Raw genomic sequence first — 20316 nt, 5'->3', positions numbered from 1 at the left:
GTTTAAAAACTAAATCATCTGAAATTAGAACTGCCACGCCAGCCTTCTTTTGGCTTCCACTTGCCTAGAATACTGATCTCCACCCTTTTACTTTTAGTCTATATGCATCCTTGCAGGTTAGATGTGTTTCCTGAAGACAGCATATACTTGGCCTGTATTTTCTTATCCATTCAGCCAGCCTATGTCTCTTGAGTGGAGAGTTTAAGCCATTCACATTTATTGAGAGAACTGATAGGTAAGGTAGATTACTGTTCATTCTGTTGGGTTGGATGTTGTTGCTTTGATTTCTCTCTTGAGCTATTGTATTATCTGGCCTTTAATCTTGGGTTTTGGTTGTTTTTATATTCGTGAGTTTTTATTATGGTGTTCTATGCGTAGCACTGTTTTGAGTACTTCTTGTAGGGCTGGTCTTGTCTTGGTGGATTCTCTGAGACTTTGCTTGTCTGAGAATGTCTTTATTTCTCCTTTATATATGAAGCTTAGTTTTGCAGGGAATAAGATTCTAGGCTGGGCATTGTTTTGTTTCAAAAGAGTGAGAATGGGGCCCCAGTCTCTCCTTGCTTGTAAAGTCTCATTAGAGAAGTCTGGTGTTATTCGAATTGGCTTTCCCTTGTATGTCACTTGCTTCTTTCATCTTACAGCTCTTAGAAGGGCCTCTTTAGTTGATATTTTGGCCAGTCTGATGACTGCATGTCGTGGCGTCTTCCTGTTTGCATTGAATCTCCCAGGGGTCCTCTGAGCTTCTTGAACTTGTATATCAAGACTTTGAGCAAGGCCTGGGAAATTTTCCTCTATTATATCTTCAAATAGCTTGTCCAACCCTTGGGTGTTGTCCTCTTCCCCTTCTGGTAACCCTATGACCCTCACATTAGGTTTCTTCACTTAATCCCACATCTCTTGTAGGATTTGCTCTTTTCTCTTGTTTCTCTGCTCTATCTCTGTGATGGTTTTATTTAGTTGGAGGGTATTATCTTCAATCTCTGAGATTCTTTTTTCTGTTTGATCTACCCTGTTCTTGAGACTTTCCACTGTATTCTGTAGTTCCCTGAATTGATTCTTCATTTCCAAGAGTTTGGTTAAACTTTTCTTCATTGTGTCTATTTCTTTAGTGAACTTTTGTTCTAGGTCCTGGAGGCTTTTTGTGGTTTCTTTGTGTTGGTTATTGAGTTGTTGTTGCAGCTCAGTGAGTGTTCTTATGATCCACATAGGAAATTCCTCTTCTGTCATTCTGGTTGCCTGATTTGGGTTGGTGTCCTTTTCTAGGGGGCTGGTGCTCCTCTTTGGGGGTGTGTTTTCTGTTTGGTTCTTCATATTTCCTGAGTTCCTTCACTGATTTCTTCCCATGTCGATCAGTTGTTGTTTATTTCCTTTAGGTTTTTGTTTGGATATTCACGCGCCTTGTTTAGTTTCTGAGCCGTTAGGTGGTGTCTGTGGGTGAGATTCGACCACTCCCTGTATAATGAGTCAGTGGGTGCCGTGAAAAGGCTGTGCAAGATGCCGTCCCTGTCAGTAGGTCGCGCTTGCTTGGAGGAACAGGCTATGCTGTCGTTTTTGTGTCCTGTTATCAGCTCTTGTTCTGGGCTGAGCTAGGTTGGATAACCCTGCCCTCAGGCACCACCAATGCCGTAGCAGAGGTCAAAGTTCTGTTCTTTGCTTCCAGGAAAAGCTGTCAGGACGGGGCTGGAATGGTCCTGCTCAGCCAGAAAGTCTGCGTGTGGGGTGGGGCTGTCTGAGCCCGCAGTCTGGATCAGGCCTCGCTTCTTTCCACCCTCCCCAACTCTGCAGCTACTCCTGGGCCTCTGCCAGCAGGGCAGACCACACGTCACCAGGTCTTCCCGGATTGTGATGCTGGCGGGGAGGTTCCCTGCACAGAAACGCTGCCTGGGCTGGGCGCACGGCCTCCCTTTGGTGGGAGGGTTGCCCTCTTGGATGCTGATCTGCCCCTGGAGGCACACACAGCTCAGCAGGCTGTTCACAAATATCCCTTTTGTGCTCCAGGCAACGCTAGACCTCGGTGCACGGGATCTGGTCTACAGGTACGACCTCTGGGTCCCAGAGTTCAAACTGTATCCCCACAAGGGAGAGGATTTCCGGTCCCAATTCACCCACAGGGAGCCCAAGCTGTGTCTGTGTCTCTCAGCCTCTGAGTCGGCACCGTTCTCCTGGGAACACCGTGCCAGCAGCACCTAGGAGGGCTGGCGGGTAGGGAGCTCACAGTCTGAGTTCCCCTTAGTCAGCTGTAGGGTCCCAAAAGGGAAGGTCCTGTTCCCTGGAGGTGCCTCCGGCTGGTGGCTGTATTGTCTCTCTGGGCAGCCGCGGGTAGGGTCGGCGGAGGGGAGGAGGAGGCAATATGGTGCCTGCTGCGCGGCTCGGGTCTGTGCACACGGAGGTGCCCGGAGGGAGTTGGGAGCCTGGTGCCGCGTCCACTATAGGCTCATCGCTACCTGGTGGCGGCCAACTCTGGGCTGGTGTCTGCAGGTCTCTCCACCCGCTGGGGAGCCCACCAGCAGTCCCAAATGCAGGGGAGGGGAAATGTGTTTTATCCACCTACCCTTCCCGCTAGTCTCCAGGCTGCTCCAGCGGTCTCAGCTTCCAGTTCTCTTCCGCAGCCTCCTCCCATGGAGTCTCCCGGGGTCTCAGGTACCCCTCCTTCTGGCCCTCGTCTGCTGTATGCTTGCCTTCTTGCTTCTTTTTTCTAATTTCTGCTAGAATCTGTCTTTTCTGCAGAGACACTCTTTCTGGCGGTGTTTCTCGTCTGCCATCTTGATCCTCCCCCAACTTCCAATATTTTATCCTTTGCACTTTCAAAGTGGTGAAATATCTTTATGGGTCTTTTTATGTGAGGATTTTTGCGATGCCATTTACTCTGAGACATCTTCCCTTCTGTCACTACCAGTTTCCTCATTTACCTTGATAAGTTCACCTTAGCTAATTCCCTCAGGCTGCGTATCTGGAGTTTCCATACGTGACACTGTCCGCATTCCCGCCCTTAGCTATTCTTCTGTAACTCCATTTATGTGGGATTCAAGTTTCGGTCTCAGTCTCATCACATTGCATTTCTTCACCACACTTTCATCTTTGTTGGTAAGTCTCTCTTTTGATTAGCCATTTTTGAAATGTCATATGAGTTTGTCACTGGAAGACAATTAGGCAAGACAACTACATGCTTTGCTGTTTGTGTGTGAACTTAACAGATGATCAGTGACAGATTTTAAAAGAAAAAATGTAATTGGTCACTGATGATGACGTAAGTCTGTTATTTGTAGAGCCATTCATAGACTAAAGAGCTGGCAGCTAAGTTTGTACTTTATGCAAATACACTCAATATGACATGATAACTGAAATTTGAGCCATATTGTTGGGAGGACCTGAGTTATTTAAATAAACCTCGGTAACTGAAATTTGTGTGTAGCAAGAAGTGCATGTTTAGACTTCATAATTTTTTCATGCAAATTATTTTATCTTTAGCATATGTATTCTACTTGTGGACTCCTAAGACTTTAAAGGTAGTATTCTTTTGTTCGTTTCCGAGGAGTCCTATTTCCCTCCTATTCATGAATGTATTTATCAGCAATGGCTCTATGACTGATGAATGGAGATTGCCAGTAATTTCTTGTATAGGAAAGATATTTCAATCTGTAATTTTTCCAATACAATATTGGATTACATTCCTTTTGTTCGATTCTGAAATTCTAGTGTCTTCAACATGAAACTAGAGTTTATACATTATTATTGAAGATATACTTAAAACATTTTTTTATTTAACATTTAAAATATTTTAAGTTAATGAAAACATAATTCGCAGTTTAAGAGATTTGAATTTATCTTACACCGTTTGGTTAATTATTGGAAAAAAACTACTTTGATATATACATTCAATTTGAAGGTATGGAAGTCAATACACATGGCATTATGACATCTTTTAATTTCAGTGGGTTTATACATCTGGGAATTCTAAGTAATAGTACTTATATAACAAATACTATATTTCATAAGTGCATAGCATCTTTTGTTTGATTTTTTCAAAATTGTTCTTTATGCTCATTTGAAACCCCTCAGCTGTTTTTTTCTTTTTTTCTTTTTTTTTTTTTTTTTGAGACAGAGTCTCGCTTTGTTTTCCAGGCTAGAGTGAGTGCCGTGGCGTCAGCCTAGCTCACAGCAACCTCAAACTCCTGGGCTCAAGCGATCCTCCTGCCTCAGCCTCCCGAGTAGCTGGGACTACAGGCATGCGCCACCATGCCCGGCTAATTTTTTATATATATATATCAGTTGGCCAATTAATTTCTTTCTATTTATAGTAGAGACAGGGTCTCGCTTTTGCTCAGGCTGGTTTTGAACTCCTGACCTTGAGCAATCCACTCGCCTTGGCCTCCCAAGAGCTAGGATTACAGGCGTGAGCCACAGCGCCCGGCCAGCTGTTTTTTTCTATTGATGATTCAGCTTAACATGAACATGAGCGTCATGCATAAGGTTGTATAGCATTTAATGTTTTCTTATTTAAATTTTAACAACATAACTATGAGATTTTAAAATTTTTTTTATAAAGTAAAGAACATTAAAAACACTTCTACAATTTCAGTTTTTCTGATCTAACACTATAAGCATACTTTCCCATTATGTGTTCTCATGATTACAACACATTTCCATTTATTATTCATTCATTCAATTTATATATGTCTAGCCTTGTTCTCATGGAACTTGCAACTTTAGGAGAGACAAAGAAAACAATAAACATTACAGATGAGCCAATTATATAGTATTTTAGAAGGTAATAGATGCAATAAAGAAAAAATAAAGCAATTTTATATAGTAGTTAGTGTCCAGAAGGAGTCTAGGGAATGAGCAATGTGGGTATTTGTAGGAAGAGCATTTCATACAGACATGCAAGGTCCCGAGTGAAAACCCACCTAGTATATTGATGAAACGAAGAACAGCGATTGTGGAGCAGAGTGGTGGAGTGGTGAGTATAGAAGGTAAGATCAGAGAATAACAAAGGGCCAGTTAGTATAAATTCCTGTGAGCCATTGTAAGAACTTTGGTTTCCACCCTGAGAGAGTTGGGGAGCCACTGAATGATTTGTAAAGGGGGTATATATCTGACTCTTACTAATAGAATTGCTCTGGTGTTATGCCGAGAACAACTAAAGGGGAATAAGAGTAGGAGTAGGGAAAGCAGGCAAGTATTGTAATTTAGATGAAAAAGAATGATACTGGCTTGGACTAAGATGGCAGCAGTAGAGGTTTTAAGAAGTGATTAGATCCTACAATAATTTAAAAGTAGAGATGATTAGAATTGCTGATGGATTTGATATAGAGTATGAAAGAAGAGATGAGTCAAGAATTCTTCCAGGAGTTTTGACCTGAAATTCGTATTTTTGACCTCAGAAGACTGCAGGAGTAAGTTTTGGAGGGAATGACAGTTTGGAATGTGTCAATCTGAGATGTCTATTAGACACTCGAACAGAGATGTTGAGTAAGTTGTTGGATTTAGAACTCTTGAATACAGCTGAGGAGTTTAAACTAGAGATATTAATTATAGTTTCATAAGCTTATGGGTCATATCTATGTTATCTCATTATGTCCCATACCTACACAGTATCTAGCATTTAGAAGGTAATCAAGAAATACCTGTTGAGTTGTATGACGATAAATATTTAACCATAGGTGCTTCTGGAGAAATTTCCAGGCAGTGGCCACCTGGAATACTTCTCAAAGGTCAAAGAAGGTGAAGGCTGACATACCCACCAGATTTCACAATATGGCTCTTTGAGAGAGTTTTGGGAAAAGAACTCAGATTCAAGTGGCTTGAAGAGCAAATAGCAGACAGGAAATGGAAATATAGAATATAAACAACTGATAGTTTTGTGCTTATTAGACCTTTTTTTATTTGTAGAAATTTATGGGGTAGCAGTGTAATTTTGCTACATGGATATAGTGCATAATGGTAAAGTTGGGGCTTTTAGTGTGTCCATCTGTTCCGGCAAGTGTACAGCAAGTGTAACAAAGTGTTAACAGTGACTGACCAGGGAAAGAACCGAGGGGCACACAGAGAGTCAGAGAATCTGCCTTTATTCCGCCGGCGGGCTCGGGGGCATGCCATCAAATTCTGAGCACCCCTTCCTTGTTCTCCTCCAGTTTTATACAATTCTTGGGGTTACACACAGCCAATCAACTATGAGCATGAGGAGTTATCCAATCAGCGGTGGGATTCAAACAGCATCCAATCAGCAAAAAGCTTTACATATCCAATCAGCAACAAGCTTTACATCCAATCAGCAGTGAGTTCAGCCATGGGGCCCTGGGGTGGAGGTTTTCCCGTCAATCACCAGAATAATGTACATTGTGCCCGTTAAGTAATTTCTTACCATCCACCCCCTCCAACCCCTCACCTTTCCCAGTTTCCATTGTCAGTCATTCCATACTCTATGTCCATATGTACATGCTATTTGCCTTCCACTTATAATTAAGAATATGCAGTATTTGTCTTTCTGTGACTGAGTTGTTTCACTTAAGATAATGGTGTCCAGTTCTATTCATGTTGCTGCAAAGAACATGATTTAATTCTTTTTTATGGCTGAATAGTATTTCATTATGTATGTATACCATATTTTCTTTAATCAGTCATCCATCAGATATTTTCATTTCTTTTGTGAACTTTCTATTTATGTCTTTTCTTCTTTTTACACTGAGATTATATCTTTTCTTTAGTGTATAATAGTATGTTACATATTTAGGGGTTTTTTTTAACACTGCCTGTTAAATACACTGCAACCTCCCTTAACATATTCTTTTCCAGTATGATTAATGTAACCTTGATATCAACTGGAGTTCTACTATTTAAATAAGAGCCACCTCTGATTACATCTTCCTCAGTGATGATCTTGTGTTCATCCATTCAATTAATATATATTTTTTGCTTTCACTGTGTGCTCATGATTAATTTTATAAGAATTAACACTGTAATTTTAACAAAATTTTCATAGTTCCCTAGAGAAGTAATTTTAGTGGATGAAAATGGGATATTTTTAAATCCTTAATAATAATTTCAAATTGTAGAAAGAGCCAAAAGTTTAGTATAAATTTCCTGCAAGCAATATTTCCCAAAACATAGTTTTAGTTATTATTTTGTAAATAATTAAAAAATACAAAGCAATTGATCTTAGACTATCAAGTTTATCATCTGGGCTAAATAATAAGTCAAATATGACTGTAAAACTAATAAAGAATATTAACTGCATGGTCAGTGACTTTCCTTAGAGTGAAGAGGAATGAGATTGGCTCAAATTAAAGACTGATAAAGGATTTTTAAAGAATTTACCAAAGCATTTATATCTACAATACTTATAGCAATGATGTAAGATTTACCACAGTACATTTAGACAGTCTATCAGATTGAAGCCTCACTATTTTTCATGACTGTATATTTTTATCTGTTCATAATAAATTTCAAAAGCCCTCCATAGAAGTTCTATGAATACTTTGCATAAAATAGCTTTATGGAAAAGAGTGAAATAGAAGCTAGCTAAAGAAATTGAAAAAAATAGAATTGCATATAATATCAATTTTTATCTACTTAGCTATTATGACTATTATTTAGTTTGGTTAAAGGTTCCTTTTCATAATTATTCATGTCAGGTATGTCCATAGGTTTAAAAAATGTAAAATATATTTTCTGTCTTTGTTAATGTTTTTGTATTATTAGATAAAACACAGTTAACTATTTCCTTAAGGTTTACAAGTAAGAAAAAGTGAATGTAATTTTTAAAGTTCTTTAATTAAATATTCAGATCAATACTGAACTATGTGACTGGAAATTTTTCTTTACTATATGTTAATAAAACTTCCTACAATTTTTAACTTAAGCTCAAAACATGTGCTTAGAAAATGGAAGAAGATATTTAACTATTTTCTACTATAACCATATGTTAAGTCATATATGCCAAAAGTGAATAGAAATCACAATATTTGCATTGTATTAACTGCTCTATTAATAATTTTCTTTCTATGTTGTCAATAGAAACATAGGTAATATATATGTAAGATGTGTTATGTGTATATGTAAGATAGATATATATATGCCAGTGCCACATTCTAACTTGCTTGAAGGTAATGACTTTGTCTAATCAAACACTGCAGTTTCAGCACTTGTTAGGAGGCACTATAGTTTAGAGGTTAAGAGGAGCACAGGCCCTGGAGTAAAGCAATGGTTTGAATCTTGATTCTACTTGAAGATCTTGACTTAATATCTTTTAGATCAATGTTATAGCTACATGTTACATTTCCTTTTTTTTTCTTTTTTTTTTCAGCACATTATGGGGGTACAAATGTTTAGGTTACGTATATTGCCTTTGCCCCACCCGAGTCACAGCTTCAAGCGTGTCCATCCCCCAGACAGTGCGCACCGCACCCATTAGGTGTGAATATCCCCATCCCCTCTCCCTTTATGTTACATTTCAAAATGACAAATTGGGGAAAGATAATGGAGAGAAAAGTAAATCTTCATTGGCAAATAATTCCAACACCGTGTGTGTGTGTGTGTGTGTGTGTGTGTGTGTGTGTGTAGGCAATGGGGTGGTGGTGAAGTGATCTTCCAGGTAAGAAGAAAATGTGCAGAAAGGAAAGATGGATTCTTAGTCAACAGAAAAGTAGTTTTGCAGGAATTTGTAACAAAGCAGAAGGAAGCATGCTTCAGAATAAGACCAGAACCTTATTCACATCTTTAGTAGAGTTGTTAGTATTTAATATTATTTAGAAATTGAATATAGAAAGCAAGCAATTTTCCCAGTGTAGAATGAGTACTGAACATTTCAAGGAAAACTCTTATATTAAATGTGTAACCATTTGGCTTAAAGTTCTCCAATTGTAAGATATAGGTGTTTATTAAGGAAATATCTATTATCCTTTCGTATCTAAAATCTTTAAGAGTCATGAGAGGCTGCAAGCATTTTACTGTGGCTGAAGGAAAGCCGTATGTGCCTGAGTCACAGCTGAAACTGTTTTCAAGCTCAGGGGATCTTTTGGTTTTGGGCAGATGGACAGAGTGAACTGAATATATTTTTCCATTCAGGCTGAGATAATGCAATTCAATTTATATTATATGGGCATAGAAACCATTCAAAATTAAAGAATTGAAGTGTTCATACTGCAGCTTAAATGATTTGATCCTTTATCAATGAGAACCAATTATGGATTATTTAACCTTTATAATTTCAATAAAGCATTCATTGCATAGGAAAAAATAATTTCTGTGAGCATATACTGTTAACTATATTCTCAGCTAACTAAGGCAATAAGTCCATGCAAACAAATTCAAAGGCATGTGAGTCAGATATATCAATCTCACAAGGTTTAACTTTAACCTATAAAAACTTTAACCTATAAAATGACTGCAAATACCACAGGGACAGTTTTTCCAGTTTACATTTGATAAGACACCAATGCAGAAACATTCTATAGGTTGGTAAACTATTGACAGTTTACTGTTATATTTATATAATCTTTGATTCTAAAATTATCTTAAATAGATTTTTGTCTATCTCTTTTTATCAACTGCTCAAGTAAGAGTATTCTTTTAAATTAAATGCTAAAAGAGACTTTCAGTATTTGATCTGAGTGTCCTTAAGATTTTATAGCAAATTATATGCTCCAAAATTTTTTATACTTTTTAATAATGAAATGTTTCTAATAAAGAAATAGAAAATATTAAATAGTAAAGTATCTATTAAGTCAAACCACTGAGTGTAATAACATAGTACTACATGATCAGCTAAAATAGCTTCGAGAGACCATTTCAGAGATGTTAGTGGAAGAAAAAGGAAAAAAAAAAGTTTTTTCTTCCAAAGTGAAATACCGGATTCCCATGCACTAAAGTTTTCATTATCTTTTGTATAGTATTATCAACATTTCAAGAAGATTGTAAGCATTTTATAACATTATATGCTAATACCTCTCCCTTGATCACAACAATAAAAACCACATACTTAGAAGAAATAAAAAAGAAAGAAATCAAAACAGAAAAGGGAGATGCTAAAACCAAAGGAACATTCATTTCTCTTTGTGGAGTAAAATTAGTGGCAATTTCACTTGTTCCCCTCCCTGGGTCTGATTTTGTTCATTTCTTTGCACCCACTTCTATCCCTAGCTGAAATGGAGGGGTGAATATGTGTGGAAAACCAGAGACAAAGGAGAATGGGAAAACTGACAATTTCAGAGGCTTTTACAAAGCGTGATTTTGTGTTTATTTATCCTAGTTAGTGGCTACTAGCCACTGACTGGTCCTTCAACCTAATCCTCTGGGCCTGGCATATGAAAATATTTCTATATATTTATGTCGTTAATATTTACATGCTATCTCAAAATAGTAAACACTGAGGATGGACTTATGGAAATGACTTATATTTTTCTTATTTTTTTCTCATAATGGCAGCTAAAATGTGGTAAGAATTAATATTTAAACACTTCATTTTGAAACAGGGTTGTTAATGTAAAAAAAGTGCTATTTTCTTTTCACAAAGGAGAACACTGAGACTTGAAGTTAAAGTGACATGACCTCCATGCAGCTGCCCATCACAAAGCTGAGACTGGACTCCACTGTTCCGGGGCATTTTTACCACACTATTGAACTAAAGTGTAAGCAGCTTTCCATCACAGGTAGGGATTCATTATTGCCGTTCCATAAGTATCTATATTTCATAATGTTCAATATGAGAAAGCAAATGCACACAAAATTTTTAAAAACTTAAACATGGGAACAAATGTTTGGGGTTCATTTAGCTCCTATTGTTTAAGCATCTCAGAATCCCAACTGTAGATGGAAGAACATTCTAAAAAATTATCTTGTGTGTCTCATTTTTAAACCACTTATTCCTTAGGCTTGATGTTGCCCATTATCTGAAAGATGTGGTCACACACATCCAGGCACAGGTTTTACACAGTTCATGGAAACTACTAGTTGACAGCAGTCTTTTGGAGGAAGCTTGCTGCCTCTGATAGATCCTCTGAGACTGGGGGGCCACAGGAGTGTTGGCCTTGGGGCAAATTTAAGGAATGGGGACTTGTAGGGATGAGGGCCAGCAGACCACACCGGGAGGAAAGCGTGGAGGGTGACTCACTGTCCATTTCTCTGCCAGTGACTGACAGGACACAGAAGTACCTTTTGAAGAGAATATAAATTTTGTGTAATGGTCTGAAGCCATTTGAGAAAGTCTGCTAGTGTTAAATGTTTCTAGCTAAGTTTGTCCTATTTGGAATGGCAGTTTCACCTCTCCCTCATTCGCCACCTCCAGTCCCTCTAGATGCCCTTGTAGGGCTCAGGGGCTTAGGACGTGAGTCAGAGAGGCCCTTGGGGTAGGGGGCCAGGAAAGGGTCAGTGACCTCCTTTTTCCAAAATTCTTTACTTCTGTGGACCCCTTTTTGCCACGTTTCCTTAGTAACCACGTCCCCCTGCCCAGCTCTTTTCCCGCCCGCTGCCTGTCCCCGTGCCCTCACCTGTCCACCGCGATGGCCGTCATGGAGTAGATGCTGGCGAACACGGCCGTGATGGGGAAGAAGTTCTGGAAGCGGCAGTAGCCGGCGCCGAAGTACCACTCGCCGTGCAGGGCGTAGATGAAGTTGACCAGCGTGTTGAAGGCGGCCGTGGAGGCGTCGGAGAAAGCCAGGTTCACGAGGAAGTAGTTGGTGACGGTCCTCATGCGCTTGTGGGCCAGCACGATCCAGATGACGACGAGGTTCCCGAGCACGGCCACGGCCACCACGGCGCCGTACGCCAGGGCCCAGAGCGCGGCGCGCCAGGACGGCTGCACGAACGGGTGGGTGAGGTTGGCGCGCGGCGGCGCGGGCGCGGGGGCCGCGGCGGACGGGGACGCGGCGCCGGCCGCGGCCAGCAGCTGCAGCCACTCGGGCCCCGCGGCGAGCGCCGCGCTCAGGTTCTGGGCGCCCCCGGCCCCGGCGGCCCCGCTCTCGGGCGAGGCCATCGTGGGGGTCGCCGCGCGGGACCCGCCGCAGCCCGCGCTTCCTGCCGCCTGCGGGGCGCTCGGCCGCCCGCAGCGGGAGAGGGCGCGGGGCTCGGTCCGCGGGTGCTGGGCGCGGAAGCCGCACTCGCTCCGGACGCGCCCGACGGCCGGCCGGGGAGAGGGAGACGGCAGGCTGGCCCGAGGCGGGCGCGGGTGGCTCTGGGCCGCGGGCTGCCGGGCTGAGGACCCCGCGGGCGGGCGCGCTGGGCGGCCCCCAGCCCCCTGCTGGTGACGTCGCGGCCGCGGCCGCGGGGCGGGCGGCCCCTCGCGGGCTGGGGTGCGCGCTCCCTCCCTGCAGCCAGCCCTCAGGGCGTCGTGCCCTCGCCCGGAGAGGGCTGCGCTTACTGGCTGCGCTTAAAACCTGTCCAAGATGCTTTTCCCTCTTCCAACTTCAGGATGTTTTGCTGCGGTTCCTGCTCTCAGACACGGATAGTGGGCTGTTCTTTGCTATGCCGACCCGGCCATTCACCCACGCGGCGAAGGCAGGGGCCCAGGGGGGTTCAGAGAGTGCGCGGGGATGGAGCCTGCTGCAGGTGGCGGGCACAGCGAGCCACACATTTAGGGGTCACTGGATTTTGGAATTTCGTTCCACTTTCTGCTCCTGTGTTTGTATTTTCACATCTCAGATCCTTTTTCCTCTTGCTCCCACTTTTGATGTCCACTCATTTCTCCTCTCTCTCTAAGCCCTCTGCCCAGTCAGTCCTCTCAGCCCCATCCCCTGCAGGCATATAGATTGATTTCTCCTGGAGAATTCCGTTCAGGATGGAACGTCATAACGCACGCTAGGTAAATCAGAAATTCAGAGATGGAAGTTTTCTTGAAACAGGACGACAAGACTCGGATCCCTACGTTTTCCTGGGTTGAATGCATCTTGTGAGCACTGTACATACATATACTTGGTTATAGAATTCCAGACATTTGGTGCCTTGGGTTTCAAGGCCTGACACAATGATGAAGATGTGCTAACACAATGATGAAGATGTGCTAACTAAAGAAATTACTTTGGTTTCCTGGGCTTCTGAGCTTTGCTTCTGAGCATGTGGGCTAAAGAATTGGGCAAAGTGCAAGCTGGAAGGACATAGTTTGTGCTTAGATCAAAATTAATCAGGAGGTTCTAGAGCCCAAACTCTCGTTTATTAGTGTTTTGGAGGCAGATGTATAAATTTAAGGTTAAACACATTTATAGCAACCTCCTGAATATACTTGAATTATTTGAACCTCTGTTTACTCATTTGAAAATGAAGAGTTAAAAAAAATCTAATTTAAAGAGTAAGCGTGGGATAAGTAGTTTCAACAGACTTCCTTCAACAACCAGGCAGGAGGAAGATCTCAAAAAATGTTAGCACTCTTCCCTCTAGTTATTATTGTGCATTACATCCAGACATTTTCAGATGAAATGAATCTGAGCAGCAAGTTTTATCAAGAGAAGGTAGCTTGTGATTTGTAGACATTCTGCATTCTTTAGTTTTCCAGTTCAGAACATACTCTTCAAAAACTGTGTTGTTATTATTGCACAAATGAACTTAAGGAGACCATTAATGAAGAGTGTTTTCCTTCTAACAGTTTTTATGTCTAAAGAGGTAGTTATAGTAATAATTTTAAGCAACCTGATAGTAATCACAGCCTTGACAAAAACCTGCTTCAAAATAAATGCATGCTATACATGATATTTATCAAATGTTATTTTTCCTGTTTCTTCCCAGAGAGGCCCATGAAAATACGTGATACATCATAAGTAAAGTCAATCAAATTTCACAATTTCTGCTTACTAATTGTAAACTAAACCAGTTTCTTTTGAAAGATTACTTCCTTTTTCCAGTTTACCAACTAGAAATTACTTGAGTTATTAATACAAATGAAAGCCTTTTCCTTCCCCAATGATATCAAAGAGAAATTTAAAACAATAAATCTCTTTGTATGACACACAGCACTTATTCAAGATTATAAAATAGTTTATATGATGGCAGAGTAATTAAGTCTATTTAGATCAAATTTTTAACGTAAATTATTTAGTTTTGTAGAAATACATTCATTTTACATTGTTGCTTTATTTATAATACAGAGTATGATAGTTCTACATTTCTGTCTTCGTTGGGCTTAAATAGAAGTAGAAGGGATATTATAAGATGGTTATGATGATAACTATTGTCATAATAATGAAATTAGAAGTAGATACAATGAAAGAGGTTTTAAAGAGTTTCTTTCTTTCGGAGGAAGAGGGGGATTCAGCGCATGAGTCTCCTTCTTAGATCTGCCTTATGTAGAGAGACTCTCTCTGGATCCCATAGGGTAGTCGGTACTCATTTATTGTCTGTAATTTCTTAGATATGTATTGGTAAACTTCCTTTCTGGTGCTGAGGCAGGTACTGGGAATATAGCAATGAAGCAGTCAGATATTAACCCTATCCTCATAGAGCCTGTAGGCTAGCAGTGTTTTTGACATTAAAGCTAGTATAGAAATAGGAAAGTATAGTGAAACATGGGAGTGTTTAACTGCATAGGAGGATGTTGTGCCCACTGGATTCTGCCAACTTCTCCTTAAAATTTTCTTTCTGAGGACAGAATGAAGTTCCAGAAATGAAGATAGACTTACCAGAGGTGCATGCCTTCAAAATCAGTAGGTTTAGAAGATAATGACTGAAGGTGAGGTTTCCTGACTTAAAAGACAATTTGGTGAATAACCTTCTCATTGTAGCTCCAGATTCTGAATCCTGTTCTTATCTAAACTTATTCAGCTGGTTTCCTAATCCTTCCTCATTCACCTTCTCTTACCTTAAGAACTCCAGAAGTCTTAGCATGGGGTCACCGAGGGAAGGGGCAAAAGAGCAGAAGAAATGGTAGAACACCAGAAGCTAATTCTTAAAGCATAGGACCCTATACTTTGGAATTTAAAGCTTGCGAGTGTGTGTGAGCCTGCACCTATGCAAACCCATGAGGATGCTGGGAGATGAGGTGAGCATGGCAGACAACTTGGCAGGCGATGTTAATAGGTTTCAGATAACAACAAACTAAATCTGTTTGATTGCATAAGTGTAATACAAATTACAATCATGTATGTGGGTGCTTACTGTTTATTCCCAATGACAAAGATGTATTTATGTATTTTATTATGAAGTATTATGTTTAGAAAATTTTATTTCTTCTAAATTTTATTTGGTTTTTTTATTTTTTTATTTTTTTTTTGCTTAGAATACATTCTGGTAACATGCGCCAGTCACTTGCTAACTACTATTATAAGAGAATGGATACTCATCATATGCTAATTGTATTTTCCTTTCTTACAGGTCAAGGGCACTTAGTGTGGTATATTCCATATTTGAATTTTTATTTTAGCAGGTCTCCCCAAAATAAGCATAATTGGGTAAAATTTCAGGTTGTGTTGCTGGCTAGTGGAGGAGTTATTTGGGGGAAGACAAGCATGTCAAAATTCCAGATTTCTGTCTTTGACAACTTTCTGTTTGACAGTTCTCTCACATTTTTAGTTTTAGTATGTTCGTCATTTGCCACTATATTGAGAGTTTTTTTTTCTTATGAATTTCATGTCCTCATAGCCCAGCACTTTGACCTTGCTTTATACTTATTTCTTTGTTATGTCATCAGAATTACTCTATAGTTACATCGCAGTCAAGCTACTAAGCATTGTTTGCAATCAATCAATACAACTTCGCCTGATTTGCTGACAGGAGCTCCTTAAAAATGCTTGCTGCTTGTCAGACACTCTCCCTGCGGGCCTGTCACCAACTCCCATTTCCACAATTCTTATCAATTCCTCAAATCTCTTCCTTATCCCTCTTCCTTCTCATGCTCAGCAAATGATGCTGTCTCCTATTTACCTAACAAAATTAAAAACTATCCGCCAATACTTTTTTTTTTGAGACAAAGTCTCACTTTGTCACTCCTGCTTAAGTGCAATGGTGTCATCTTAGGATCCTGGACTCAAGCAGTCCTATCTCAGCCTCCTAGGAATCTGGGAATATAGGCATGCGCCACCACACCTGGCTAGCCAATACTTTTTATATTTCTGTGCATTTTATCCATCTTTTCATCATTTGTTATTGTCCCAGTGAAAGTGGCTTCTTTCCTCCTAAAACCTATTCTTTGATGTGCGCTACTTGTTCTTTCAATCATTCCTCTCTCTTCGGCATCTTATTCTTTTTTCTCTTTTTCTTTAGTATTGAAACATATCTGAGGATCTACATTAAAAGAGCCCTTTCTTGACCACATCCCCTTATAATGACCACTTATATCTCTTCTTTCCTTCCTAGATGAGCTTCTTTAACAAAATATTTGAATTCAATATTTCCACTTCCTCCCCTCAAAATGTATTTTTAAAGTATTAAATACGTAATGCTTTCTGTCAATTTATTGCCCTGTCAATTACCTACATGTTAAACCAAATAGTCATTTTTCATCCTTAACTTTCTTGACCTTTCTGTAGCAGTTGCATTTGACATTTGTATTAGTTTCCCAGGTCATTCACAACAAATGAGGCAGCTTAAACAACGGGAATTTATTTTCTCACAATTTTGGAGGCTAGAAGTCTGAAATCAAGTTGTGGGCCAGGTTAATCCTTCTGGAGTCTCAGGAAGATCTGTGCCATGCCTGTCTCCTAGCTGCTGTTGTTTGCTGGCATCCTTTGGTGTCCCACAGCTTGTAGATGCAGCATGGCAGTCTCTACCTACAGCACCTTCCGTGTGTGTCTGTCTGTGTGTGCACATTTCCCTGTCTTATAAGGACAGCTGTCATTGGATTAGGGCGAGCCCTGCACCAGTAAGCCTCACTTTAACTTGTTCACTTCTGCAAACACCCTATTACCAAACAAAGCCATGTTTGCAGGTACTAGAGATTAGGACTTAAACATACTTTTTTTTCATGGGTGGCATAATTCTGCTGACAACACTCAGCTCTCCGATTCCTCAAAATGCTTATACTTCTCCTGTGCAAAGTGTATTCACCCCATCCCAACACCCTCCAAAGTTTTAGCCCATTCCCCACCATCAACTTGAAGTTCAAGTTAAAATGAGGCACATCCCTTTTTTGGAATAGGAATTATGCCACCCATGGAAAAAAAGTATGTTTAAGTCCTAATCTCCAGTGCCTGCAAATGGCTTTGTTTGGTAATAGGGTGTTTGAAGAAGTGAGCAAGTTGATATCAACTCAAAAATCTCCATGTCTCATCATCTAAATCAGGGATGTGGGTGTAGTCCATCCTTGGGCAAAATTCCTCTTTATTCATAGGGCTTTGAAACTAGAAAACAAGTTATCTTTTTCCAAAATACAATGGTGGTACTGGAATAGGATAGACATTCCTATTCCAAAAAAGGGGATGGTAGAAGGAATAAAGGGATCACTGGTCTAAAGCAAGTTTGCAACTCAGCAAGGAAAAATGTAATAGATTTTAGGGCCTGAGAATTATCATCTATGGCTTGATACTCTGTCCTCTGGGTCTGTGGAGGCCCCACCCTAGTCTCAATTGCATAACAAATAAATTACTCACGTGTTCAGAGAGAAGAAAGAATTTAAAGATAGTTACCTCATTGATATCAGTGGTTACTGTTGGGTTTAGGATTGTTCATGATTTTAATTTTTTATTTGTACACATCTCTGTATTTCTAAATTTATATTCTCTGTATAGCTTTAAAACATGGAATACTAAAAATATAAATTATAAATAAAAAGAAGATCTGGATTAGAAACTCTTTGATATTGAAAAAAAGGGGACAAAAGAAAAATGATATTTGACTAGTTAGAAGAAGTATCCTCTTTATTCTGGTTATCTTACCAAACAAAAATCTCAGATGAACATTTACTTTCATTAAGGCTCTAATATTCTAGACAACATAACTTACTAGCTAATTGAATCTGATGACATATTAATGGTATTACTATAGTATCTTCAAAAAATATCAAAACATATTTCAACAAAAATCAGACACTATACACTAATTATCAAATTAATGTTCAGTAAGTTGTGGCTTTGAGGTAACTGATCAACCAATAGACATCTCATCTTTTATTATTTATTTATTATTTTATGTGTCAAACATTGTAATTTTTATATTTTTTAACATTTTAAATTGATGCACAATAAATATACATAGTTTGGGATACATGTGGTAATTTAATACATTCATATAATTTGAAAACATCAAATCAGTGTACCTTAAATATTTGTCTTTTCTTTATGCTAGAAACATTTGAATTATTCTCTGCTAACTACTGTGGAATGTATGATGGATCACTGTAAACTATTATTACTCTATTGATCTGTCTAACACTAGGTCTCATTTCTTCTATGAAGCCATATCTTTGTTATTGTATTTTTATTTATTTATTTATTTTTGAGACAGAGTCTTGCTCTGTTGCCGGGGCTAGAGTGCTGTAGCATCAGCCTAGCTCACAGCAACCTCACACTTCTGGGTTCAAGTAATCCTTCTGCCTCAGCCTCCCGAGTAACTGGGACTACAGGCGTGCGCCACCATGCCCGGCTAATTTTTCTATATATTTTTAGTTGTCCAGCTAATTTCTTTCTATTTTTTACTAGAGACGGGGTCTCACTCTTGCTCAGGCTGGTCTTGAACTCCTGACCTCGAGCAATCCACCCGCCTCGGCCTCCCAGAGTGCTAGGATTATGGGCATGAGCCACCATGCCTGGCCAAAGTCATATCTTTGTACCCATTAATCAACTTCTCTTCATCCTCTCTACACCTCTACCCTTCCCAGCATCTGATAACCACTGATCTACTGTCTATCTTCATTAGATCCTCTTTTAACTGCTCCTGGGAAACAATGAAAAGCACAAGCTTTGGAAACTGAGAGGTTAGGGGTTACTGGAGCTGTGACGCTGTTAGTTAACTGGCCTTACCTTCTTTCAGGCTCCATTTCATCCTCTATAAAATTGTGATAATTATGTTTATACATATTTTGTATAAAATGTCTACTATATATGGGTACTAAATATTTAATGCCTATATTAATTGAATTCAGCTCCTAAGTATGGAAAATTATTTTGATAAAAGCAATAGTTAACATTTATTGAGCACTTTGTATATTCCAGGCAGTGTTCCAACATGTTCTTTACATTAACTGACTTATTTATATATCTTAAGAATCCTCTATGATGATAATTGTTATTATTGCCATTTTGGGTTAAAATCTGAGGTATAAGGAGGTTAAATAACTTATCTGAAGTCACATATAATATCTAGGAAATAGTGGAAGGTAGAATTATACCCAGAATCTGGCATATGAGTCTGGGATCTTAGTCACACTATCATCTTTCCAGAAAAACAAGCCAGCCAACCATTTAAATGTTGGCAAGGAAATCATTTAAAAAGTTGGAACTACCACTGAATGCAATTTAATACATTATTCTTTCCCCTCGTTGCTCTCCTGCTAATCAGCTCATCTTCAAGGGAAAAACAAAAGGAGGAAACAAAAAACTATTTTAAAAAATAAGGCCGGGCGCGGTGGCTCACGCCTGTAATCCTAGCACTCTGGGAGGCCGAGGCGGGCGGATTGCTCAAGGTCAGGAGTTCAAAACCAGCCTGAGCGAGACCCCGTCTCTACCATAAAAATAGAAAGAAATTAATTGGCCAACTAATATATATATATAAAAGATCAGCCGGGCATGGTGGCTTGTGCCTGTAGTCCCAGCTACTCGGGAGGCTGAGGCAGGAGGATCGCTTGAGCCCAGGAGTTTGAGGTTGCTGTGAGCTAGGCTGACGCCACGGCACTCACTCTAGCCTAGGCAAGAAAGCGAGACTCTGTCTCAAAAAAAAAAAAAAAAAAAAAAATAAGCATGAACATTATCTAATTAAAGTTGATGGCCCAAAGATATCATTACTCTGCTCTCTGTCTGAAACAAATAAACATAAAACAGTAAAAACAGACTAGAACACTTCTTCCATAGAACCTGTGGAAAATCTCAATTTCAGACAATCATAAATGGAGAAGGATGGGCCCATCCAACCAAATATTGTATTAAGGATAAGGGGAGTAGTTGCCAAGTGGCAATAAATTGGTAGTGTTCAGAGTTTTTCTAATAAGTGGAATGCTCAAGGTTTTTCTAATAAGTGGAATACTCAAACTGTCTTAGTCCATTTTGTGTTGCTCTAACAGAATATTTGAAACTGGGTAATTTAGGAAAAAACAAAAGAGAGATTTTAGATCATAGACCTTTAGGCTGGGAAGTTCAAGGACATGGCCCTGGCTTCTGGCAAGTTTATGCTGCATCATGACATAGAAGGACAAAAGGGAAGTGGACACATATAAAGAGAAAAAACACTAGGAGCATCCTGGCTCTG

At 39.8% G+C, this 20316-nt stretch overlaps 1 protein-coding gene across 1 annotated transcript in view; it reads right to left on the bottom strand.

Moving 5' to 3' along the window:
• The window catches only part of TACR3 (tachykinin receptor 3), an 82725-nt gene that overhangs the window by 48548 nt on the left and 13861 nt on the right, over positions 1-20316 (bottom strand). The window contains exon 5 of the mRNA XM_020284483.2: positions 11487-12358. Within this exon, the coding sequence (XP_020140072.2) occupies positions 11487-12358 (872 nt within the window). The remainder of the gene's footprint in view (positions 1-11486; positions 12359-20316) is intronic.

The sequence above is a fragment of the Microcebus murinus genome, chromosome 27, assembly GCF_040939455.1.
Source record: "Microcebus murinus isolate Inina chromosome 27, M.murinus_Inina_mat1.0, whole genome shotgun sequence".
Classification (NCBI taxonomy): domain Eukaryota; kingdom Metazoa; phylum Chordata; class Mammalia; order Primates; family Cheirogaleidae; genus Microcebus; species Microcebus murinus.
The sequence above is the reverse complement of the archived record's forward strand: the minus strand, read 5'-3'. Positions and strand labels throughout refer to the sequence as shown.